At 36.9% G+C, this 27296-nt stretch overlaps 2 protein-coding genes across 3 annotated transcripts in view; one reads left to right on the forward strand and one right to left on the reverse strand.

Annotated features, from left to right (window-relative positions):
• LOC124638951 (monocarboxylate transporter 3-like) overlaps positions 1–27296 on the forward strand; it is a 69285-nt gene that overhangs the window by 21774 nt on the left and 20215 nt on the right. For both annotated transcript variants that reach the window (XM_047176126.1, XM_047176127.1), the window contains exon 2: positions 25143–25490. The gene's annotated coding sequence lies outside the window, so the exon portion shown is untranslated. The remainder of the gene's footprint in view (positions 1–25142; positions 25491–27296) is intronic.
• On the reverse strand, positions 12767–13830 carry LOC124639132. The gene is made up of 2 exons (XM_047176367.1): positions 12998–13830; positions 12767–12773 (listed from the first exon to the last, which is right to left on the reverse strand). Exons 1-2 carry the CDS (start codon positions 13828–13830, stop codon positions 12767–12769), a joined length of 840 nt encoding a protein of 279 aa, XP_047032323.1.

Raw genomic sequence — 27296 nt, forward strand, 5'->3', positions numbered from 1 at the left:
AGGTACCTACAGTTGTGTTTATTATTGTTTTCATAGCTTTTAGAATGTAGATAATTTTGTTTTTTGCCTGCATTTGTGTGAGTTACTAAGTAGTCGTTGGAAAGTTTTGCTTCTGTATCTGTCGTTAATTACAATAATTCCCGTAGGAAATTCAACTATAAACTAGTTGCTTGATTAGAAGTTTCACCAGTATAGAATAACTGAAAACTTTCCCACACTTATTTGCATCGCAACTTGTATCAAATATACTTACTTAGTTGCTGTTTCATTTTCAAACTTTGCTTCAAAACCTTTTTGGTGAAGCCTGGTATATTGTTATGATATGTTTTGGTAATTTTCTGGTCGGCTGCTTGAACGCCGATTTCCCCTTGTCGCGTATCAAAAATGTATAGGTATATGTTTTCAAACAGTTCGGAAAGGGAAAAATTTTAGGCTTATTTCAAAGCTTTGCATATTTTTTAAAAATTAATTAAAATAAATAAAACCCTATTTACATTGATAATTTATGCCTCATAGCTTTTTTAACTACTATTTTTAGAGATTAGAGACTCGGATTTTAACAAACAAGAATACACAATTTACAATTAGTTCTATCCTCGATTTCATCAACATATAAAACCTTTACGCCACAAAAATATCACCAGTTACATAAAAAAATCGAAATTAAAAATACATTTATCATTCAAACATTTAGAGATAGAATCAAATATCAAAAGGATGTTCTGAATGGGATCACGGCCTCACATTCTAACAAAATATGTATCGTAGTTGATTCATGTATTTCGCGTTCATGACATATACATCCGAAGGCCGTCCGTGCGTCCGTTGATACAGATTGTGACCTATCTGATGTCGTATTACATATCGAACGGCAAACAAGGATTTGTAAGACTTTTTCAGTCTTTGCCTACAAAATGTTACAATGTGAGTGTAGAGAATGAAATACATAGAGGTATCCCGTTGTTTTACTAAGGTATTTAAAAGTTAAACGGGTCATATAGGTATTTTTTGATGCATTTATTTATTAAAATATGTTATCGTAAACATTCTCATTTCATCATAAGAATAAAGAGTTGGTTTGGTCTTAACTTGCAACTATTATCCTCATTGACTCTTTAAGGATCTAAAAAAGCTTCACTTAGCGTCAATAACCCCGTCTCCTTTGAAACAATATACCACATTTACTTATGATAAAAATTCCTAATTAAAAAAAGCCGTTTAGCAATACGAACGAGATTGCAACAGAATTAACTAACTTTGTAACAGGCAGCGTTGTGTAGGAAAAACCTCACACTTAACTTTTATCTGTACATTCCAAACCATACTTAGAAAGTGGGAAGTTAATTCCAACAATAGTACCTTAAAAAAGTTTGTTTCAACAAAATTCAACTACGTCTCGTATACACAACGCAATATATTTTTATCTAATGTTTTATATTCTTTTTGTTTGCAAACTATTGTTAGCAGAACGAGCACCGAAACTTTTTTACTAGGTACCCACATTTTTCGGGATTAGTATTCAACGGCCGATGTAACTCGATCGTGTTTTGTCCTGAAATAAAGCTCGATAACAATGATTTATTTTGAAAACAAAATTCCGACATTTAACTGTTGCGGGGTGTAATTTGGCTTGTAACGAAAAAGCACAGATTACAAGTCCGTGACCCGAGTTATTAATTAACAGGGTAGATATTCAAATTGAGAGTAAATTTTGGCGTTTTAATTATAAAAGGAATTTTAACTTTGAAAATTATTTCGTGGAAGGGTTTGGCTAATTTTACTTATGAAAAAAACTCTCTTTTAACATTTCTGCAATACCCATGTAATGTGATGTTGGACATAGGTATAATGTTAGACAGGAAATGTCGTAAAAAAAACTGCTGACTGAGCATGATATCAATCACCTACGTGGTGTAATACTATCAAAAATGTAGTATGGGGATCGTCACCCATCGTGCGGGTGAAACGACGTGACAGCAATATATAGCGGCTGCCACGTGGGTAGCTACCAGCCACAATGACTGACACGCGATTTGGCAACTCACCTGACCCCACATTGATTAAATTGTATCATTTAGAACTATGGAGATTGATGGAAAGTGAAATGAGTTTGCTTTGGAAAAAAATGAATCGGTTTAGGGCACAACACGTCCAATTTTTTGGAAACACAATGAAATAAATGACAAATTCTTTTACTCTAACAATCTAAAACTTACGAACAATGTTAGATGCTATTGGAGGATCGTACAAAAAACTAGATAGCGAAAATGTTCGGCGCACCGCAGAGCCTTTCACACGAACACAACAAGTGTTCTAGACTGCAAACACAGTGTCTCGTGCAACTCCGCCAATTGTTTTACAAGTTGTTACCGCGACAACAGCTAGAACAAAATTATTTTAACCAAGTTAAAACAAAAGAATGTGACTTTTCAACACCTCGAGTTTGAGAACCTGTTAAAAAGTATGGTCTCTCTAATTCCCTGCGGTATAGACATTCGCTTTGCAGTCCGTATTCGGTTCAATTGGTCCATGTTCTGCCGATCCGTCACGCTGTCACTCCTGTCCTCGGCATCACAGTATACCACCCGGGAGCGTGTTCCAATCAAACTAACACAGCTGACTACATTATATTTGTTCTTCAGCTCGTAGTGACAATATGCATTCACATATTTCGTAAACATGCTCCGTTTAACTCATTTGTTGAATGAAATACGCGCATTTATGGCCCAAGTTTGCTCCTAACAAACAGTCATTTGGATACAAAATGACCTGAAGCAATTGTTATGTGCGATACATAAATTATGTCCCCGATTACATTACTCGATTATCTTTCAGTAATTGTACTAACATGCAATCGAATAAAAAATGTGATGATTCAAAATCGTAGTCCTTTTGCCATAAAACACAACGTAAAAGAGACTGATTTTCTTGAGATTATAGATCTAAACTTACGACTTGATTTTATTGCCTCATGGAGATAAAAAACATTCAGATAACGAGAAGAGCAAGACTCATTATCACTACTATTCATCAAACGTTTACGAGTAGGTAAGTGTAAGTGTTTATGTAACCGTAAGAAATAAATTGGACTTATTATGAACCTCGGCCGCACATAAAATTGTCTTACGGAAATATGACCTTATTTACTCTCTAATTGAACGTGAATCCAAATATAATGGGGCTCGGTTTATTTAACAAATTCCCTAGGGACAGCTCGTAAAATAGCCAACATAACGAAACTAATTAAAGAGCAGTGGGCCAGACGTAAATTGAATAGACATTTTCGTCCGGTGACGAGGCGAGAACTCGGTTTGGGAAGGACTCACAGTTAACTAAGCACTTTACGCGTGTGTTGAGCCCGGAATTAGCCGTTGAGTCAACACGGATAAGCCCAGCAGGTACATAAGACGCCAGAATATGGAATATTGAGGGAATTGCGTGTCATATATGAAAATGACGTGGATATTAAGGTATTTGTCTTCGCGCGTGACACTGTCGGCGCGCAGTCGTTACGTGGCCGACGTTCCTCTCTTGTTTATGTTAGTATCCTCAAATATGCAGTCGAGTCATATCGCCGGAACATGTGCACGAAATAATTTAGATTTTTCATATTTATTGGGTCATATTTACGTTTTAGTGCTCGGTTTGTCTTTCCCGAATTTCTCGGCCTATATGCTGGTCTGAATACTAAAGGCTTATCTTTGAAAAATGGTTTTTAAGTATATTAAAATCATGTCCATTCTATTTATTTTATACCGTGATTATAAACGTAACTTTGGTTAAAATTAGGACTCTACTCACAAGTCTGTGGACCATTTTTTTAAGAGAATTTTAATAAAGAAATTAGTACCTATTAACACTTTACAAAACATACACAAAAGCCTTATTCAATTTACAATTTAATGAAATAAGGTAATAATTATAATGATTAATATTCAAAGCGCTAACCAATCAATGATTCCCTGAGCCCTCATTCAAAATGTAGATTGTTGTGTTGGAATCCCTCTAATCTGCCAAACCCACCCGTTAGTTACGGCCCTTATCCGCACTTATGTACATAATTAATTGCACAATGTTGTAATCATGTTGACAAGGTCCCTGACGTGTGAGAGATCAATTATTATTTATTTATTTATATATTGCGTGACCGTAATAATGATAATCGACACGAATGTTTTACATCACATAAGTTTAAAGCTAATGGTTAGCTCCCTGACATTAAAGTGTTAATCTTCGTATTCTGTTTAAGGCAACAAATAATAATCAGTTCCAATCATTCGAAATGTCAGCGAAAAACGGGGCCTTCGAAACAATACGTGTAATTCCCATTGCGTCTTTTTCACGCGCTCGTAATTATCACATGTCATCAGAATAATTGCCGGCCATCGGTCGGATGAGTTCGCAATCACGCGATAATAAGGAAAAAACCAAACGCCATTATAATTAATGTGTTTGCTAACACTCGTTTACTTAATTAAACGACTTTCAAAGTGTGAGCAACAAAAACAGTAACTATTAAGCTATCCGAGGAGCTTTTTGTTAATTAAGGTTCAAAGAACTCGCTAAGTCTGAAGGCAGTTAACTGCAATTAGGATTACCTGGTCGATTACAGTTAATTTTGTATGCACCGCTGTTACGAGTATCATTTAGATGTTAATTTGCAACGATGTTGTGAGTTCCTCAAGTCTATTAGACGCAGCCCTTAACTGTTGGTGGACTTTAAGTGTTTCTTCTTTATGAAAGTGGATGGGTTTCCGAGATGGCGCGGTCTACAAACAACAATTAACTCTAAATAGCTTCTTTGTTATGTACCGTGGTTAAGATCCATAACAAATCTGTTACAAAGTATACTCAAAAGTTTTCAACTTTAATATACCGTAGTTAATATTTAGGATTGCCATCAAGGTTTCAGGTAAGCTTAAATTAAAATATTTTTAGTAACGATTTTGGGATATGCTTTTTTTACGCAACTAAGATAAGTATCTTGTGGCATCCCTGTTATCGTAATAGAACATTATCATTGAAGTGTCACTTAGTGCTAATAAGCCGACGTCTTTAATGAACCGCGCTGAAATAACGAGTTGATGAAGTTTCAGTACATTACTACCAAGTTTAATAACATGACAACCTAGCCTCACCTCGCGGCCCCAAATTGACCTTTCACCTTAGTATTAAAACTTAAAATTATCAATTATCCTCCGAACTGTTTTAATTTAAATCATTATAAAGTCAAACCAGCATTTTATTTACACCTAAATGTAAATGGTTTCCGAGGAAATGTTCAATTGATTTCCCTTTCAGGCAAATTGATTTTTGAAGTTCCTTTTGAATTAAATTGCTATAATTAAGTTGAAGTCTCTCCTTTCGTCACTCTTTTGAATAAACTAAATTAATACTGAGTTTATGAATTGTCAGGAATGTAGAAATTACTTTTCAATAAAAATATATTTGTTCGTAAATATATCTCAATGCACAAAACTCTTCACCTATACGGGAATAAATTGTACAACAATTCGAAAAGATATTCTGCATTCTATGAATATTTTCTTTTAAAAATACCTGTACTCGAACAATAATGTCAACAAAAATGAAACATTGCAGCATTTAAACAAGTCACGGTGTCTGAACATAGAACATAATAAAATGGTTCTGTTCTCCTCGGGTCGGGAGGACATAATAAAAAATATATAGGTATACGACTTCCTTTACGTTAAACCTCACACTTAAAGAGGGTTCTATTTATACAGAAAAATACGAGTATGGGTCCGTTATTATCTGAGCTTGTCATCTGGTGTCATGTTATCTCGGGATCCCATACTTCTTCACGGCATCTCAAATCTTTGTACCTACTTCGTTCATTGTTAGTTATTGCTATCAGTGTTTTGAGCCTATTTCAAAGCCGTAAAAACTATGTTTTCATCGATAACCAAACTTCTTTTTATTGCTCTACTTGTTCTCTTTACTTTTTTTATTCGCATTCGAAATTGAAACGTAGACTTAGAGGAAACAATCAAGTTAAAACTTTCTTTTTAGACAGTACGCAGCAATCAAGCTAGTTTAGAACTTTCTAGTGTTAGTTTAATTGAAACCACTAAAAGATGTTTCAAATCTGAAGCCGATGTAATTAAGACAAACGTAGAATATTTGTACAGTTATATTTACACCATAGGAAGAGTCCATATTATCTATATACAAATTATTCTTATAAACTAATTTTTAATTCAGCAATCAAGGCAAGATAAAAAGCTCTTCTATACAAATAAAAAATAATAAAAGGTCGGCATTCTAGACAAACAGAGGTGCGTAGGAGTCGTCAGCGAGACATTGTGTTCCGGAGGCGTGGCCAGCCCCGCCCGTCATTCAAATATCAGCCATTGTACACTTTTATAGGAGCAATCCTCGACTTGTTATGTCGAGAGCTTCCTACGTACAACTATGAAATATATTACTGGACATAATAACACGAAAGGGGCGGTTAGAGCGCGCGCACACTGAAAACTTTTAGTCGGCCGATAATTTATCATCATAAATCAGCATGAAGATGAATGGTAGTATGCACATTCCAAGATTCGGTATTCAGCCACTATTTGACCCACTGACAACTTTGATTGAAACCAAGATTTTTTTTTAAATCGCTCAATCTTTGTCCACGTGAGAGGAGGCCAGTGCCCAGCAGTGTGACGATAAAAAGGCTGTAACTAACCTTCAGGTCAACTAACGGCCGACTATTTCGTTTGCAGTGTGCAGGGTATTCTTAATGTGACTGCCTGGAGCAGTATCCGCTATAAAAAAGCTTGAGACGTGACCACGATTCCATGGAAATGTCCACTGCATTGAAAAATGTTGGGGAGCCGTTTGAATGCAGATATACCTACTGAATTTTGAAGCGCTATTGTTGGACTGCCTATATCATAGAACCATGTTCGTGTATTGACTATAGCATTATATATCTTGAAGCATGTCGACTACTCCGTATTGTATTTGTTCGGGATACCCAGAACGTTTTTTTTTTTTTTTTTTTTTTTTTTTTTTTTTTTTTTTTTTTTTTTTTTTTTTTTAATTTATAAAAAAAAAATCACCTGCTATCCCGAACATCCCCCCGGGCGTTGAGAGCTCGACTCTCAACCAGAATCTTCCGAGTGAGCTATAGGTAAGGGGCATATCTTGCTGAAAGCCCGACGAACCACATTGAAATCATGATGTCCGCAACACGACTGATGCCATCATGTCCAGGGAACACCTCTGTGACTCGGCCCAGGCGCCATTTTAAAGGAGGTACCCTGTCCTCCTTAATGAGCACAAGAGTGTCTTTTTCTAAAAGCTTTGTGCAGGATCGCCATTTCGTTCGTTGCTGGAGCTCCGACACATATTCCTTACACCATCGTGACCAGAAGTGCTGACGAAGTTGCTCTATACGCTGATATCGGGTTAACTGAGTCAACGATCGGTCCTCGAGGTTTGAAGATGGAAGTGATGTCAGCGGTCGTCCAATTAAAAAACTCCTCATATGTTAGATTACAATTGCCCAGTACTCTTTTTAAATGATACTTAACAGATTTTATACCGGCCTCCCAAAGACCTCCAAAGTGCGGAGAATAAGGAGGGATAAAATGAAAGTTAATGTCTTCATTTGATAACTCACCGGATAACGAATCGCAACTACCCTTTAAAAACTTACCAAGTTCATGATAAGCACCAACAAACGAGGTCCCACTATCAGAGTATATATGTTTAGGTTTTCCCCTTCGCGAAACAAACCTACGCAAAGCTGATAAAAAATTGCTGCTTGTTAAATCACCTGCCAACTCTATGTGTACAGCCTTAGTCGTAAAGCACACGAAAAGAACAATGTACACTTTAGTAAGACAACATCCACGTCCCTGCCTAGTGGCTGACATAATAGGTCCAGCATAATCTACGCCTACTGTTTCAAAGGGGTAACCTCCCGGAATCAAGCGCTTTTGTGGCAAGTTACCCATCAGAGGAGCAATTACCTGTCCCTTTGTACGACAGCAAGCTATACATTTATTATAAATTGATTTAGCTAATCGTCTACCACCAATTGGCCAGAAATTCTCTCTTATGGACGCGAGTAAGAGCTGCGGTCCAGCATGCATAAGTTTTTTGTGCATAAATTCAAATAATAATCGTGTAACGACATGAGTGGACTGTAATAATAATGGATGCTTTTTATCGAAAGCAAAGTGAGAATTATCAAGACGACCTCCAAAACAAATTAAATTTTGGTCGTCTATAAACACATTAAACTTATTTAAGGGACTCTTTTTGGGTAATTCCTTTTTATTCAATAACAGTGCGTATTCGGGGAATGATTCCTTTTGTGAAATTCGTATAATAACACGTAGAGCCTGTTTTAACTCATGAGTGGTAAGAAATAGATGTTTAGATAACTCCTCTTTTTTACAACGACTTATAAATCTCAATACGTATGCAACCGACCGTTGACCGCACACTGAAAACTTTTAGTCGGCCGATAATTTATCATCATAAATCAGCATGAAGATGAATGGTAGTATGCACATTCCAAGATTCGGTATTCAGCCACTATTTGACCCACTGACAACTTTGATTGAAACCAAGATTTTTTTTTAAATCGCTCAATCTTTGTCTACGTGAGAGGAGGCCAGTGCCCAGCAGTGTGACGATAAAAAGGCTGTAACTAACCTTCAGGTCAACTAACGGCCGACTATTTCGTTTGCAGTGTGCAGGGTATTCTTAATGTGACTGCCTGGAGCAGTATCCGCTATAAAAAAGCTTGAGACGTGACCACGATTCCATGGAAATGTCCACTGCATTGAAAAATGTTGGGGAGCCGTTTGAATGCAGATATACCTACTGAATTTTGAAGCGCTATTGTTGGACTGCCTTTAAGAATTGCTCTCGTATTATTGTACGTTTTAAATTGCATGATATATCATAGAACCATGTTCGTGTATTGACTATAGCATTATATATCTTGAAGCATGTCGACTACTCCGTATTGTATTTGTTCGGGATACCCAGAACGTTTTTTTTTTTTTTTTTTTTTTTTTTTTTTTTTTTTTAAATTTATAAAAAAAAAATCACCTGCTATCCCGAACATCCCCCCGGGCGTTGAGAGCTCGACTCTCAACCAGAATCTTCCGAGTGAGCTATAGGTAAGGGGCATATCTTGCTGAAAGCCCGACGAACCACATTGAAATCATGATGTCCGCAACACGACTGATGCCATCATGTCCAGGGAACACCTCTGTGACTCGGCCCAGGCGCCATTTTAAAGGAGGTACCCTGTCCTCCTTAATGAGCACAAGAGTGTCTTTTTCTAAAAGCTTTGTGCAGGATCGCCATTTCGTTCGTTGCTGGAGCTCCGACACATATTCCTTACACCATCGTGACCAGAAGTGCTGACGAAGTTGCTCTATACGCTGATATCGGGTTAACTGAGTCAACGATCGGTCCTCGAGGTTTGAAGATGGAAGTGATGTCAGCGGTCGTCCAATTAAAAAACTCCTCATATGTTAGATTACAATTGCCCAGTACTCTTTTTAAATGATACTTAACAGATTTTATACCGGCCTCCCAAAGACCTCCAAAGTGCGGAGAATAAGGAGGGATAAAATTAAAGTTAATGTCTTCATTTGATAACTCACCGGATAACGAATCGCAACTACCCTTTAAAAACTTACCAAGTTCATGATAAGCACCAACAAACGAGGTCCCACTATCAGAGTATATATGTTTAGGTTTTCCCCTTCGCGAAACAAACCTACGCAAAGCTGATAAAAAATTGCTGCTTGTTAAATCACCTGCCAACTCTATGTGTACAGCCTTAGTCGTAAAGCACACGAAAAGAACAATGTACACTTTAGTAAGACAACATCCACGTCCCTGCCTAGTGGCTGACATAATAGGTCCAGCATAATCTACGCCTACTGTTTCAAAGGGGTAACCTCCCGGAATCAAGCGCTTTTGTGGCAAGTTACCCATCAGAGGAGCAATTACCTGTCCCTTTGTACGACAGCAAGCTATACATTTATTATAAATTGATTTAGCTAATCGTCTACCACCAATTGGCCAGAAATTCTCTCTTATGGACGCGAGTAAGAGCTGCGGTCCAGCATGCATAAGTTTTTTGTGCATAAATTCAAATAATAATCGTGTAACGACATGAGTGGACTGTAATAATAATGGATGCTTTTTATCGAAAGCAAAGTGAGAATTATCAAGACGACCTCCAAAACAAATTAAATTTTGGTCGTCTATAAACACATTAAACTTATTTAAGGGACTCTTTTTGGGTAATTCCTTTTTATTCAATAACAGTGCGTATTCGGGGAATGATTCCTTTTGTGAAATTCGTATAATAACACGTAGAGCCTGTTTTAACTCATGAGTGGTAAGAAATAGATGTTTAGATAACTCCTCTTTTTTACAACGACTTATAAATCTCAATACGTATGCAACCGACCGTTTGAGTGTAGTGAAGTTTGAAAATCTATCAAAGTCGATAAAAAAAGGTCGAGAATTCTTATTTGCAACGAGTAGAGAAACTTCGGACCTAATTTCGGGAAGTTTTTTCATCGAAACTGTCGGATTATCAGGCCATTTAGAGACATCATATCGTAAAAATTCAGGGCCTGACCACCATAAGTCTAACGATGACAAAGAAGTTACATCTGTTCCACGTGATATATGATCAGTTGGATTCAAGTCTGTGGGAACATGCCTCCAAGAGCAGACCGCAGTTTTGTCCAATATCTCAGCGACACGGTTACGGACAAAAGGTTGTAACTTTATTGGCAACATTTTAATCCAACCTAAAACAATCGTTGAGTCAGTCCAAAAGGTGACACTTCTAACTTTAGTTCTAAGAGCGTTTATCACCTTTTCGTAAAGACGAACACCAACCAACACCGCACAAAGTTCAAGTCTTGGTATAGTAGTTGGTTTAAGTGGAGTTACTCGGCTCTTAGCTGTCAACAGCCGTACTAGTACATCACCATTATGATTCGTACTTCGAACATACACGCATGCACCATACGCTATTTCTGATGCATCACTAAATATGTGCAAATCTATATTTTCATACGAGTCACATAGTACGATCCGTGGAATTTTCAATGAGTTTAATAACGATAAGTCGCATAAGATCTTGGACCAAATTCTGGATATTTCAGGCGGCAGCTCATCGTCCCATCCCAATTTAAATACCCAAAGCTTTTGCATGAGGGTTTTTATGACAATAATGCAAGGAGCTAATAGACCCAGAGAATCAAAAATTTGAGCAATTGTAAAAAATGTCCCACGCTTTGTCATGACTTTATTAATATCGGGATTCAATGAAAATACTAAGACGTCAGTCTCAGTAAGCCAGCTCAAACCTAACATTTTACAAGGTTCTATTGAACCAATATTCAAACTAAATGAAGAATGGCCTATATGATCGGGTAATACTTGAGGAATATTTGATTTCCATCTATGTAATGGTATTTCAGTTGAATTCAGCTCAACGGTTCCTCCAGTAGTTAAAGTACTTTCACAGACAAGGCCATGATGAGCTATTAAATATGCAACCTTCTGTGGATCAGGTGCACATAAAGACATATGGTTAAACTCTAAATACTTTTTCATAAAATCACAATAACGAATGCTAAATGATGTCTGACTCTGAACGCTACGCTCTAATGAAAGCAAACACTGCTTAGATTTATGTTCAGAGTGACCTAAGTTATAATGTGATTGTTTTAACGTTAATCTAACACAAAAATGGCCATTTTTCAGACACGTAGTGTTTCTAATAAGGTGCTCTTCACACATTTTTTCTTCTAGATAATGTACTGATGACTGATGGCTAACTTCCTCAAGCTGCCTAAAACGCATTAAACGGTTTTGGATGTCATCGGTACTTGAGTCATTCTGTAAAACATTAGCTTCAGAATGATGAATATTCGTAAAATTACAAATTAATGAGGGTGAACGCGACACTTGACCACTATTAACCATAGGGCCTGAAACTATCCAACCTAGTCTAGTCTCAAATAGTACCGGTTTACCTATACCGAGGTTTATCTTTTCTGTACCCAAGATGTCCCAGAAAACATCTGCACCTATAATTAAGTCCACGGAGGATGGTGCATAGAAATGAGGATCAGCTAGACATAAATCACTCGGAATATTTATGTCATTAAGATTAAGTTGACGACAAGGCACTTCTTCAGTGATAGAAGGTAAGATGTAACAATTAATATTTACAGAAAAGTTTTCATTCAATGATTTTATCGGAACGCAACACATTTTACTTATTAGTGAGTTGGAATTATTAATGCCAATTAATGTCTCGCTTACCTTAATAGTCGGCAAACTTAATGAATTACAGAATTTCTCTGTGATAAGGCAGCACGTACTACCACTGTCAAGAACGGCACGACCAAGATGTTCGCGGTTACTGCTATCATAAAGTTTGAACAAAGAAGTGGCTAAAAGAACGTCTCCTTTATTTCGTACATTCGCCGTGACTTGTGCCGACAATGTTACGTTGTTATTAGGCAATGGCTTCGCAACTTCACTGCTGTTATTGCCGTTACCGATAGAGGTTGATGGTTCAATTGACGAGTTAGCTTTACCATCAGTAATATGAACAAGAGTGTTGTGCTTGCGCTTACACACTTTGCAGCCTCTTGCTTTGCACCGATTTGCATAATGACCCGAACGGAAACAGTTAAAACATATCTTATATTGTGGTAGTAACTCCAACCTCTCTTCATTACTAAGACCTAAAAATTGTGAACAGTTATTAAGATTATGTTCACCGCTACACTTCGGGCAATGATTAAATGAATTAGACTGCTTATCTGGCGCACTGGTTACAGGCACCATGCTTTTATGTTTAATGTTAGAAAGAGATGAATTATTAGCACTAATCTGTGACATTTCAATAGTCTCTAACAAATCTGAACGGCTTCGCAAGAAGTCAAAAAATATGTTCAAAGTAACTGACCTGTCCTTAACAAACCTACCTTTAAATTCTTCCCACTCTCGAAAGGTTTTAGCATCCAATTTGGTTGATACCATGTGAATCAACAGTGTGTCCCAATGATCTGTTGGCTCTCCTAACGATTCCAATGAACGCAAATTCTTATTCACAGAATCAATGACACGTTTTAAAGCTACGGAAGACTCTTTTTTAACAGTCTCGAGGTTGAATAATGCTGCAACATGGTTGTTTATTAAAACCCGCTTGTTGTCATAGCGATCGCATAATATCTTCCACGCCACAGAATAGTTGTTGGCGGAAAACTCAATGGATTGGATCACAACAGCAGCTGATCCCTCGAGACACGCTTTAAGATAATGAAACTTGTTGACGTCATCAATATCATCATTACAATGTATCAAGCTAGAGAACGTGTCATGGAACTCCAACCATTTCTCATAGGAACCACTAAACTTAGGCAGTTGTATGGTAGGTAATTTAACAAGCCTGCGATTACGCGTTTGTGCTGAACTATAATCACTTTCCAAAGGTTCATTCTTAGTTGGTTTCAAGTTACGTGTAAGTAAGTCTTGAGCCTTTGCAAAGATCTTATAATACTTAGATTCAAACTCGTTACGCTCCGGTAGTTGACTATTAACATCATCAGCTAAACACTCTAATTTTGACTGAACCTCGTCAAATTGTGAAAATAAACTTTCCATCTTACCCAAACGTAGTTGCAATTCGCACACCTGTGACGCATCCAATGACTCATCCAACTCGTTGACATAGTTGGTAAATGCTGTCAACCGACCCTTGCAACTCGCGCGTTTTCTGACTGACTCCTTGTCGGTCATTTTGGAGACCGGTATTAATTACACTGTAACGTTAAATAAGTTAATACCAATTCGTAATGTCTCACAAACTTAGAAATAAGACTTGCAAATAACAATAAGGGAATACAACAAGTTAAAGTATACAAATAAGAGTACCTACCTAATAGACTGTCTGATACTAACTTACATTAGTGAAAACTTAACAGAAAACCTAAAATAACCCTTAAAGATGTATTACAATAATCACTATGTATATAACACACCTAGTTTCTGCTTAGTTTAGCACTGAAGCTAGTTAACTGCAGATAAATTATTTATCTGGTTACAACAGCCTAAATAAATAAATAGGTAGTACTAACCTTAACAATTTTCACTTAGCTGAAATACCTATTACCTTACCTATATTTAGAGCACTGAGTACCTTTGCCTACAATGAATAAGATTATCAATGTTATCAATGAACACCACTGTATGCATATCCGCGTCCAGTTCCTCCAAATTATATAGGTTTCCACGTAGGCCGTAATTAGTTCTTCTTATTTTATCCGGCTCGAAGGACCAATGAATAGGACTGTATGTAAAATTTAATAAAAATGCTTCGTGAAAATTTATAAAAGTGTTGTATTCCGCAAGGCTTATTTTGACAGCGAAAATTTAAAAAAAGATAAAACAAAATACAGACACAAAGAGGTTCCTACATTACAGGTTTTAGTGTTTTACATTAAAAAAGGTTTAACGTTCTGGGTATCCCGAACAGTATTTTCTCTGGATTACCACATGAGGCCAAATTCTTAATATGTATGGTATTTGGTCAAGCTATTATGCGGTTTCCTTAGTTTCACAATTTTGGTCAATTAAAATTTTGTATTTATATGGAATTTAGTCGTATGGAAATTATAACATAACAGTAGACGCAGAATATACAACGCATTTTTATTTAAAGGCTTATACGTTACTGCAATTTTGCAATTGTACCCCAAATTTTACTACATTTTATATCGCACAAAACAAATTCCACTCAGATAAATATTCTGGAACAAATGCATTCAAACAGCGTAAAACCCGTTGCCATATTGTACCGCAACATAATTTATAGGCGACAACCTAACTCAACAGTATGTGAACGCCATATGCGAAAATAAAATATACGTACGTATTCCTATTTATTTTCAACATTTATTTGTTGATTGCCAAATGCATCTGTCACCGGAAAACAACAAGATTCGTAAGTTTATCAATTTACTAGGAAGTTTATAAACTTTCGTAAGATTCTAAACGGGAGATAAAGTGTAATATTTTACGTCCACATTTTCGTGAATTTATCAATTTCCGACGTCATACGGTAAATTTGTAAACTATATACGTATCCGTAACTATAACAAATATCTATTCGTAAGATTTTATGTGGTTCGACCAATCATAGAAACTCTTTTAAATATACGTAAAATAACTATAAATAAATCTTTGAAATACGTAAAATAACACACTGCTCTCTGATTGGTCAATGTTCATAGTGGCTTGTGTCCATAGACTTTGGAATATTCAGACAAACTATAAATTGGTAGCAACAATGCCTGGGGCCCGATTCTCCTAAGTTAATAATGTCAAAATCGAATAGAAATTGAATCGTAATATGATCGCAATAGCAGTTTTAACCATATCGGGCATTCTGCTACTAATATAAGACCAATCGTATTCCAACGACATTCGATTGGTTTGCGATTGGTCTGCTATTTTGGTGATTTTGGTATATACGGTAGCTTGCTTTACAATCATATTGCAATCGTTAATCATTTGCAGACAAAATGATTCATTATTGAATGACAGAAAAGGATAAAAACGTTTATTTCAAAGAAAAAATAGCGGAATGCCACATACGCTTCAATCGTAATCAAGTCGTGATTGAATCGCAGTCGAATGTGAATCGTATGTTGCTTAAGTAAAATTAGGAGAATCGGGCCCCTGGTTCCTCTCTGGCACGGATGTAGTGAGTCGAGTTTTCTATTATCAGTTTCAATAAGCTATTTAACAGTTACTTAAATACAGGAATACTCTTATAAAACACACTAATGATCACTATAGTTCGGCCATTCAGAGAATGCGTTCCTGACACGTCGCGATTGAACTGACGACGTAACTTTGCAATGGCGTTGCAGTTACGATAAAAATATTTTTGCTGGTTGTTTACCGTTTTAACAATTGAGGAGCATTAAAACAACATTATTATATCAATAATCAATGAATGTAGTTACGTCGTCAGTTCAATCGCGACGTGTCAGGAACGCATTCTCTGAATGGCCGAACTATACTTTGCTCTATTTAAATAAAACAACAGAAATTGTGTAATACGAAAGGCATTAATTATTAAAAAAATATAAAACATATCCGTTTTTGAAAAAAAAAACGAAATGAATTATGGCTTTCTTACTATTTTGGTTATGCCCACTATAAAACTTTCGTAGCTCTGTGTTAAATTTTACTTCGTCAACAAATGTTCTAGCATTTACCACACCATCTCCTTCATTTTGGGTGTCCGCAGCTTGTAAGTCACTCATTATGGGTACTGCTAGATAATCTTCACAAAATAAAGCTATTTTTCACAGTTGCAACACAGTTCAATATTCAAAACTAATAAAAACGCACGAGCAAACCGGTTTGTTTATGTTCCGTGGCCAGCAATGGCGGCCGCGAGGAAGGAGAAGTGACAGGTGACAGCCAACCAATCAGATCGCGCGTAGCGTTTGGTTACTGTTTACTTATTATTTTACGAGTGAGTTCAGAGTGCTGATTCCGAGTTTTTTGAGCGTTCGCAACTCGATCCGTAATTATAACTCTATTGAAATAAAGAGTCGTATGCTGCGTCACATGATTTGGGTATAACATCTTCATTCATTTTGCCGGTTATAGTTCGGCCATTCAGAGAATGCGTTCCTGACACGTCGCGATTGAACTGACGACGTAACTTTGCAATGGCGTTGCAGTTACGATAAAAATATTTTTGCTGGTTGTTTACCGTTTTAACAATTGAGGAGCATTAAAACAACATTATTATATCAATAATCAATGAATGTAGTTACGTCGTCAGTTCAATCGCGACGTGTCAGGAACGCATTCTCTGAATGGCCGAACTATAATAATGTTTACACTCGCAAAAGTGAGCGCGACTGTGATACGACCAAGTACCGATGACAGTCTTTATTAAATAAACAATTCAAAGATAAGCGCTACGTAATTCAATGGTGTAATAATCTTTTTTTTTTTTTAACGACGTCAAAAATCATGAAATGACCCCTTCCGCTGTGGGTTAGCAGCGGAGAGGGAGTGTCAGACTCTTACTGACTAAAAACCGTCGTGTTCCGTCATGGGCCTTTTATGTGCGAGGGCCGCGGTATCTCTTTCGAACAACCCGCAGCCCCGGCAATGGTGTAATAATCTTCGCATCGAAAAATTTAACTTGCAAAACTCGCACTAGGTACTCAAGTTTATCAATTTACGAAAATGAGGACGTAAAATATTACAATTTATCTACCGTTTAGAATATTACGAAAGTTTATAAACTTCCTAGTAAATTGATAAACTTACGGATCTTGTAATTTTCCGGTGACACATCGACTGAATTTTATTGTCAGCTTTTCCATAATACTATTTTTCAATCACAAGTTGCTTTTTATGTAGCGTCTAGTTAAAGTCCTAGTAAGTGATTCTTGTTGCGTTTTCGTTCTATCCGTTGTAATCAATCAATATATATTCCAAGTACTAGTTAATTATTGCACATTTAAAGAGCAGGAAAATGAGTTTTAAAAGATCTTAAATTAACTCTTCACTATCGCTAAATAACTCTAAAACATACACTCAAACGAACAGACTCTTCATGTCACATATTTCATTTTCATATCCACAGGGTTAAACGGTTCAATAAACTACAGGATATATTGGCAACTAATTCTGAGCGATACTACTTAAACTTTCTGAGTACTAAAAGGCTTAAAACTGTTAGTTATAAGGGTGCGTCCACATCTGGCGAATGCGCCGCGAATGCGCAGCACGCGAGCCGATCGCGAGCTGTCCGCGAGCTGCGCGCGTGCAGTCACTGCAATAGTTCGGTGCGCCTCTTTAGCGCAACTCACGCAAGGCTCGTATAGAGCGCGCGAGCGGCGCGCGATCTGCGCGCAATCAGTTCTCGCCCTTACAGTTCCGTATATTGGCTCAGTACTATCGAAGATGGCACTATGGCAGACGACGCGCGCCGCCTGCGCGCCGCTCGCGTGCGGCGCTTAGGTCGCGCGCGAGCTGCGCGCGGGCGGCGCAGAAGCGGCGCACGAACAAAAATGCACGCGCGCAGCTCGCGGACAGCTCGCGATCGGCTCGCGTGCTGCGCATTCGCGGCGCATTCGCCAGATGTGGACGCACCCTAAGAGACATGCTACACGGGTCGGTGTTCTAAACTTGAGTTTTAACTGCGGTACAAAGTTACGTGAGAGCTCATAATTGTGTTTACTAAGTTTGTAGACTTATAAACTTTCAACTGTTTCGGACAGGTTTCAGATATCCTAACTGTGCCTTTATGTAAGCTCTTAGGAACTTACAATATGACCTTCGTACTAGGTTATTATTGGTTGGTTATACTTGGTTGTTGTTGTGCAGGAAAATATAGAAACCTGAATATGAAAATACCTAGGTATACTTTTGAAGATTTATTTTAGTTTGTAAGCGCTAATCACAGGATCTCCTGGAACTATTACAAAAAATATTTTCTTAACATCGGGATGGACTATCTATTGAAGTATATTTTATGCTGGTGTGAGAAGTAGTTACCTCGAGAAGAGGGTGGAATCATTGGGAACAGCTAGTTTTTTTATGTGTTTGCATAAGGCTTGAAAAAGATCACAAAGACTGGATATTGATGATCATTTATTGTATCTTTAACATTCTGCTCTTGCTTACAGAAAAGGAATAATTTTGCTTTTATTCATCACCATAAAACCACATAGACTTTTACTGTTTCCAAAATGGATGGCAGAAAAAGCTATTCGGAAGTAGTATTGTGCATATTTTTGCCAACCGAGCTAAAACAGACTCGTAAACCCACAATCAAACGGGCATAAAGTCACGTGAAATTCGAGAATGCTCAGTACTATTCAAGTGAATAACTTCGGAGTTGGGACAATCGCGTTTGTCGTTACTATGCGGAACATAAACGGTTGATAGTGTAATATATAAACTGGCTTTATGAGCTTAATTCTGCATTTAGATGCGTTAGTGTGTTGTTTAGAGATGTAGGGTCTTCTTAGTTCATGTACACCGGCTATAATATGCATAATTTATCTACAAATATATATATGCTATGTACTTTTATGATGAGAAAGCATGTGCAAAAAAACATAAGCAGATAATTTTGCAAGAAAATTTTTGTAAGTACACTTTGGAAGTTTAAATATTTTTCCATGAATTTGAAGCTACTATAGTGTTCATTAAGAAATGATCTCTTTTAGTACAACTAGTAACTTCCTTACTTACTTCATTTGATATTATGTTAATTCTGAATAAGCTTGTGAAATAAAATTGATCATGCTATAATAACCTTTGATGAAAGAACAAAGGAGTAATATTAAGACTATCAAAACTAGGAAACTCTAAAGAACTGAACATTATTAAGACTATCAAAACTAGACAACTCTAAAGAACTGAACACAGGTCATAAAGAACTTTACGTCTTAACTTTAATACTTAAAATAAACTGCCAATTTGAAATGCAGTAAGTAGCTGGTGCATCAGAACTCGTTACATCGACTTCGCGAATAGTTCGGTTGTTAATCGAATTAGGCTCGCAGAACTTTGCCTGATCTTAGTCCTTATAACAGAAACTGACTGTAACCTCCAAATTGCGTGACTATACTCGTACATATAGGAAATGTGGGAAGGTATGTAGGTATGCCAAACGGCTAACGACTGACACTGGCTAACTACTAAATCTCTTTACTAAAAATAAGCAAAAAAGCTTTCCTAAGCAAGACATTAAACTAAGAAGAGATACATAGATAGGTACATTTGTATATGCTGAAATATATCAATCTAGATACAGACAAAAATAAATTAATTAGTAAACCAACAAACTTAGATAACCATTATATATATATTGGATATAATCAGCAGTAACGAGAGACCAAAGCCACATCGTTGCCCGGCTTCACCTCAACACTATGGATTAAAGTGTAACATCCGCTGAATTTCCGTCCGTCCAACAATGTCGATCTATTTAGAGGCCTACTTTGAATACCAATAGACACCAAATTATTCGCTGTTGAGTATGAAGTATGAACACGTATTTTATAACGTGCAAACCGCGGAGTATAAACTTTGAATAGAGGAACATTTTGCGAACCATGCTTATGACGCTCGTGGCTACGATTAGCCGAATACAGATATGCAGAAAATGTGAACTTATAACTTATCACCTATCTACATACCAAATCGGTCCAGCCGTTTCTGCGTGAAAGAATTACAAATATACATCCATATTCCATACATTCTCACAAGCTTTCATATTTATAATATTAATAGGATATTATCGTTTTATATGTGCGGTGGTGGCCTAGTGGGTAAAGGACCAACCTCTAGTATGAGGGCGCGGGTTCGATCCCAGGTCAGGCAAGTACCAATGCAACTTTTCTAAGTTTGTATGTACTTTCTAAGTATAACTTAGACACCAATGACTGTGTTTCGGATGGCACGTTAAACTGTAGGTCCCGGCTGTCATTGAACATCCTTGGCAGTCGTTACGGGTAGTCAGAAGCCAGTAAGTCTGACACCAGTCTAACCAAGGGGTATCGGGTTGCTCGGGTAACTGGGTTGAGGAGGCCAGATAGGTAGTCGCTTCTTGTAAAGCACTGGTACTCAGCTGAATCCGGTTAGACTGGAAGCCGACCCCAACATGATTGGAAAAAAGGCTCGGAGGATGATGATGATATCGTTTTATATCAGTAGGTGTAAGTATGCTGATTCTGCATGTGAAATATAATCCAAAGCACTTCAACACAATCATCAAACAATGCTTGTTAATAAGAGAACAAAAACCAAGTTGTTCAAAGACAAAACTGAACAACGAACAGTACTTTTCAACTCACTCTGAAAATAAAATACCTATGAATTGAATGTACACTGCAATAAAACGTAGCCTTTGCATCAATTACTGTTTGTATCGGATTTTCTCCCTGCTATCTCAAATGATTGTTCACTGAGCCAACCGTTTATCGCCTGGATAAAAATAACATGTAGATGCTTATGTATGGAATAAAACCTAACCCTCTTTTGGCGTTGTAATCCAACAACAGAGATAAACTGAGCATAAGTGACGTCATAAGGCTTGGCCGCGTTATGCAAATGTCTTGGATTACATTGTCATTTTCTTCGAGACAGCTTTCTGGTATGGAAGTGCAATTTAAATTGTACGAGAAACTTAATTACTATTGAAAGTTGGGACATGTTTTTTAAATAAGTCCTCAAATAATCTAGTAATTGATGTTTCCCTAGTTAGCACCTAATATTTTTTTTTATATTGAGAATAAGGGATAAGGGCAGGAGGATGATGATTGAGAATCCGTAAGGATAAGATTTCAATATTTTGAACAATTGACACAGGTGACAGAAGTTTTCTGTTGAGACGAAAGACATAAGTAAATGTATTACTTACGATCCAGTAAATTGGTTCATGTTAAAGTGTTTGGAAACTAATAACAAACAGCAGTTACTATTCATAATAGTTATTGTTGTTTATTTATGAAGACAGTTATGAACTTATCGGTCAGTAATTCGACAGTAAACTAGCTATCCCTATCGTTTATTGCGTCTGTTACGTTTAATAATCGTAAATTTGGCCATAACGCGCAATATTACATATTAATTTAAGAGTTACATATGTTTATTAGAGAGCTGCGCAAACGCACAGCGCAATGTTATGACTTTTATATCTGTTTTATGCGAGAATTCTGCTATAATTGAATATCTTATTTAATGTCCATATCATGAGCAAATTCTTAGGAGTAAGTGCTTTTGGAACGTAAATATAAAATGGAGTTTCCCCGAAACACTTTGTCATATTGATTTATATTATATAACTTTGTAAGCTTGTTTCAGATATTATATGATATGTTTTATGAAGCTAAAAATAACATAATACCCTGATATCTATTAAGCTGATCCAAACAAAGTCAATACGGGCAATTAAACTGTTTCACGAGTAGTCAATAAAAATCAAGTTCTTCATTAAACTAAACGAAAATTGAACCTCAACCATCTTTTTACTGAAGTTTCATATTACCAGAGCAGTTTTTAATACTAACTACTCTTTGTAAACTTAAGAGGGTAAAAATAAAAACATCATGCTCGTCTAAATAAGTTTGTTATATAAGAACTCCGCAAACCCAATGTTAAAACTCCTGTCTTAACTTTTTATTTGCGAACTCTTTTCATGGTGCAGAAAAACTTTTCACAAGACGAGCGTTCGGGGACAAATCCTCACGCAAAAAGTGTCACCGTACAGCGACAGAAGTGTCCCAGTTTTATCATAAAAAGTAATACTTCATCAAGACAGTTGACAACTGGAATATCTCTTGTTCTTGTTAATCTGTGGTCCCATTAAGGAACGTCTTGTGAATAGAATGGCGTCCACAAATCATACAAACTATTAAGGTTAACGAGGCAAGCATTTGAATGAAGCATGGTGACCAATTATTATTATAGAGGGCTAGGGAAAAAGCTAAGCGTACATTGGCATGCGTGACATCACGACGGCGCCGTGGCTGCCGTGAATAATGGGCTTCCATAAATTAATCTTACGTCCAGATGTCTTGAAACGAGACCTGCAGGCGTTCCGTACCTAAAGATTAATAGTTACAACATTGTGCAAACACATTAAATAGGTTATTTATATTTCTGCGACATTTTCATCAGCACAATATCATGAACACAAAGCGTTCATTACCTCATGATTTAATCAGCAGCTATTATTAAATATTTACAGAAACTTACATTGCACTCGTCGTGTTTTAATTACCCAGCAATGTTTCCGCTCATAATATCCAAAGTTGTTACTAAAATATTTAAACAGTGAATTAACTTGTTATGTACCGTTAAACAAGGAGAAAATGCAAACGACATTGATAATTATTCCTTTTAGAAGGAATTCCGCAGCTGCGGAATATTTAAATAAGCTCTTAAAGAATGCTTCCGTGCAATGAGTATTCATAGAATCCGGCGCGAATGAAATTGCTTTTGCATTAGTGCATCTGTTGCGGAACAGGGTGATACACTCGTATTGAGATAGGTCAGTGCGATCCTTTTAGAAAAAAGTCTGTCGGAGAGAATTCTTAAGAAAAAGTAGACATCTAGTTTAGTTACAGACAAAAATAAATCTTTCAGAATTTTATCTTGAGATAATGTTTATTACTCTTAGTAAGATACCTATTGAAATGTGTAACGAACAGCCTTTATTGTTAGTTAGATATTTTTATTTACATTAGAGTTCGTACATTCTTTTCATAATGTACATGGGCATGAATTCATTTTGTTTCTTTCCTCAACATTTTCTTATAAATCTCTGTTTGGCGTCCTCTTGAGGCTTTCATTTTGTATTCATTCAATGTAGGTCTCAAAGGAAGACAGCTCTTACTTAGTATAGCTGTTAGGTACTCCTTTATTTTTTGTTACGATGTTTGACTTCCATTGAGCTATTTTTGTCTCATATTTCAAAAGGAGGAAAGCGACAAAATAGGGACCTAAAATCTGAGTTGGTACTTCTCAGAAAATTGCACAAATTGCCTTATTAAAATGACGCTTTTCATTATCTACTAGATAGAAATCTCAGCGTACAGTTTGCATACATTTGAAGCACTATTGGGCAAGACAACTTAGGGCGTCAGCGGCGAAAATATATTCATGAATCGGTCTACAGAATTTAGCGTCGCGAAGAGATGCCGCCCGCAGGAGAAGTGTGAACTCACCTTAAAAATACCTTCGTACCTGCCATACCGGCGACGTTCAACGGGAAAATTTTACAATATTAAAATACCTAATGCATTATGCTCGTACTTTAAAGTAAGCAATATTGAGCAAAGTCTATACACTGTAGCTAAGTATGGATGGAAGAATCTTGTGAGAAGGTTGGATTTTCTTTTAGTTTACGGTCGAGTATATGAAGATGTCAAAACCCTAATTTTAAAACGTTGTAGAACGTGTAAATAAATTATAACGAGTAATTCCAATTCATGATAAAAACTCCTGTCAAAATAAAGATTACCTAGTGCCTTCATATTTTACGAAGGTCCTTATAAAAGCCGAATTTCCAGCAATGCATCGGTAGTAGTTGGAAAATCGGCTTAGGATTACTGACGCAGGTACCTAGACCTAGACCAATGTAAGCTTGGTTCATGAAGATACAGCTCAACCGATACGTAGCAATTTACTTCATTCTGTTAACCACTTACGGCTCTGTCGATTTTCCGGATCAGTCTTAAATGAAGACTCTAAATTCTATTATGATAACTTGCTAATGTTTCAGGTGATATGACAATAATATAATGGCTTGTATCTAGGAGTGCTAATACGCACGTGTTTGAAGTAAAGCAAATTCCGTGTCACTAAATGTGGAAACCATCCCTGCTCGTGTTACCGTGCGGTTACGATCACACTCAATCGCCTCTCGCGCCGCGCCACATTGAATGCAAATTATACTTCAAATAACTACCGCAGCCTACTCCGCACCGGCACGTATACCGACCACCATACATTTATTTATTTACATTACATTCAAATTTTAGACACACGTGTGAGAAAATAAACGCCTCATCAACACTTTTACCTTTTAACTCAAAACCTAGCTACTATTTCCTGACTAAACGTCTATGAATAACACATTCATTTAAGAACATTCTGAATAATAAAACCTCTTTTCAGTTTCATAAAGTGTCAGATGGCAAACAGGTCCTTACGTTTTTATTTTAATCTAAAAGCCAAAACCTACTGACTCATTCATCACGGTATCTCGCGGCTGTGAGGAATTTTGCACAGACGCCTTTCCCAGCGTCGCGGATAAAATAAGCTTTCGCAAAATTCAACAACGATCAAAATCATGCAAAAGCCACGTTAGGCCGAGGCTTTTATTATTCAAACCACATTTATGTGTTTATCTTTCTAACCAAATGCACAAAGATACCGCATTCATATCTCCAAAGAGAATAAAGCATTACCACCCTTATAATACAAAAGTATCTCTACGTAGAACAGAACAAAGCATACGATACATTATAATAATCCAAGTGCTTTTCTGTCTTTTACAGATATGTCGGAGGCAGGCGTGTCGTCAGATAATCATCCCTAAACAAGAATGCCGAAAAGTAAGAGGACGCTTTAAAATGTGCGCGTGAACGTGTATGCTAAATTGAATCTTTAAAATAAAATCGTGAAAAAGTATGCCAAAGACAAAAACTTGTTGTGTTGGGAAGTGTGCGCAGTGAGAATCGTTTCGTAGGCAGAGCATGCAACAGTCAAGCGCTTGATTAAAGCGGCTGTGGGATGCGGAGGCGTGGCGTGTGACGCGCGGCCAGCGAGCGGCACGCAGCGTGGCGGATGCGGCGCGCCAGCGTCTACAGTGTGAGCGAGGGCCTGGAGCGGTGCGCCTGTGCTAGGTACGCAATACACTACATACATACGACTTAGTCTTGCCCTAACCAACGTACCTATAATAAAAGAATATATTTTTCATCAGTCACCTCAGAGAATTTGATTTTTTTTCATCCAGTATAGAATAATGAATGAGTCTTTCGAATACATACCTATATCAAATAACGAGTTTCCTTGCTCCAGGCTGAAGAGGGTAAAGACACTTTTATGAGTCTTGTTATACAACTAAGTAACTGAACGGTCGTAGACGTACCATACATAACTGAAGTTTACAGAGAACCAATTAGAATTTAAGATCTTATCAGGTTTTCTAAATGAAAGAAAGAAAATAAGGACTGGTGTTTAGTGAAATAATTAATTTCTGAAAACAACAGTCGAATTATTTCGAGCAAACGTTCCCTCAAATTTCGTCAAACATAAAACCCATATTCACTTTCCGACATTGTCACAATATACGCATAATTTCGGTACATCAGGCAACAATCCCCGCATTTGCATCAGAGGCGGGCGGTATTTATTTTAATGTACCTACCTTTCGAAGTATGCCGCGTATACATTTAAACACATTACAATTAAATGTAGCTCAATTAAAATGTACTTTACTGTAAGATAACGAATTGACTTCTGGTTTTATTGTCGCTGTTTATATCGTTTAAAGTTCGCCGAACTTTTAGTGAACGAGTGTACTTTCACATAAATACTTGACACATTCGAATTTAAAAGCTCTATTTATATTGTTGTTGTAAGTATTATACGTGAGCTCCAATAGTTGAGTATTTCTATTAGCTCAGCTCAGACTTCAAAAGGGTGGAATCTTCCCCAGTGTGGTCACGTCCCAAAACTGTTTGCGCTTTGTGGTTAGCCTTTATTAAGCCATACAGAGCCACGTATAAGGTCTTATCTTGCCTGCTTCATTGGAAAGCTGGTGCAAGCCGTTATCCGTATCTTAATTGTCAGGTTATCCGGGATTCCTGGCGAACGCTCTAATTATCCGGTACGGACGTGTTTTAAAATTATTTAACGTTTAATCTCACTCCAGTTGGTAACGATTCATTAAATTGAGCACGTTTTATCAATGGCGTCTGACGATGTTGTAATTACTGTCAATATAGCTTAATAGAACTGGCGTCCATTTTAAGAGACATTATAATGGTATCTTCGTGTTGAACGTTGAGTGTTGTAAGTATAATATTTTATTCGAACGATAGTCATTCGTTACAATGTGATGAAGTGTAATTGCTGATACGTGAGTCAGCTTTTATTGTCATATAGGTACATCTTGTGGGTATTTACACTTCATCCATCTGCAAGTACCTAAGATTACGAAGATAGTTTTGCGTCTCACTGTTATCTCATGCCTCGCCCATATCACTTCGTTAATTGTTATCCATGAAGCTACTTACAACTGTAATTTGGTGGATACATATTCCACCAAATTACAGTTGGTAAAAGACCGTAATGGATATCTTTTTTATTTCGAACAGCATTTTCAACGCCACATTTTTATAACTGAAATTCACGCATTCAGATATGTATTTTAATATTTCCATAAAGTAAATAAATAAACGTTGCCATTATTGTCAAAAGTGGACTCACAGGCTTATTTTCATTGAAAAATAATAAACAAACGATACTGTCAGTTCATAAATTAACGTATATTTCGAAACATCTTCGTGTATCGAATATTCTGGCGGCATTTCGCATCCCCTGTTTTATTTCCATGAGTGATGTTGGCGTAAATTTCTGAAAATATTGTTATCGATAAACTCGACGTGCGACCACCGGTATGTGAGGAAAATACTGAAGTTTCC

This window comes from Helicoverpa zea, chromosome 18, assembly GCF_022581195.2.
Source record: "Helicoverpa zea isolate HzStark_Cry1AcR chromosome 18, ilHelZeax1.1, whole genome shotgun sequence".
NCBI lineage: Eukaryota > Metazoa > Arthropoda > Insecta > Lepidoptera > Noctuidae > Helicoverpa > Helicoverpa zea.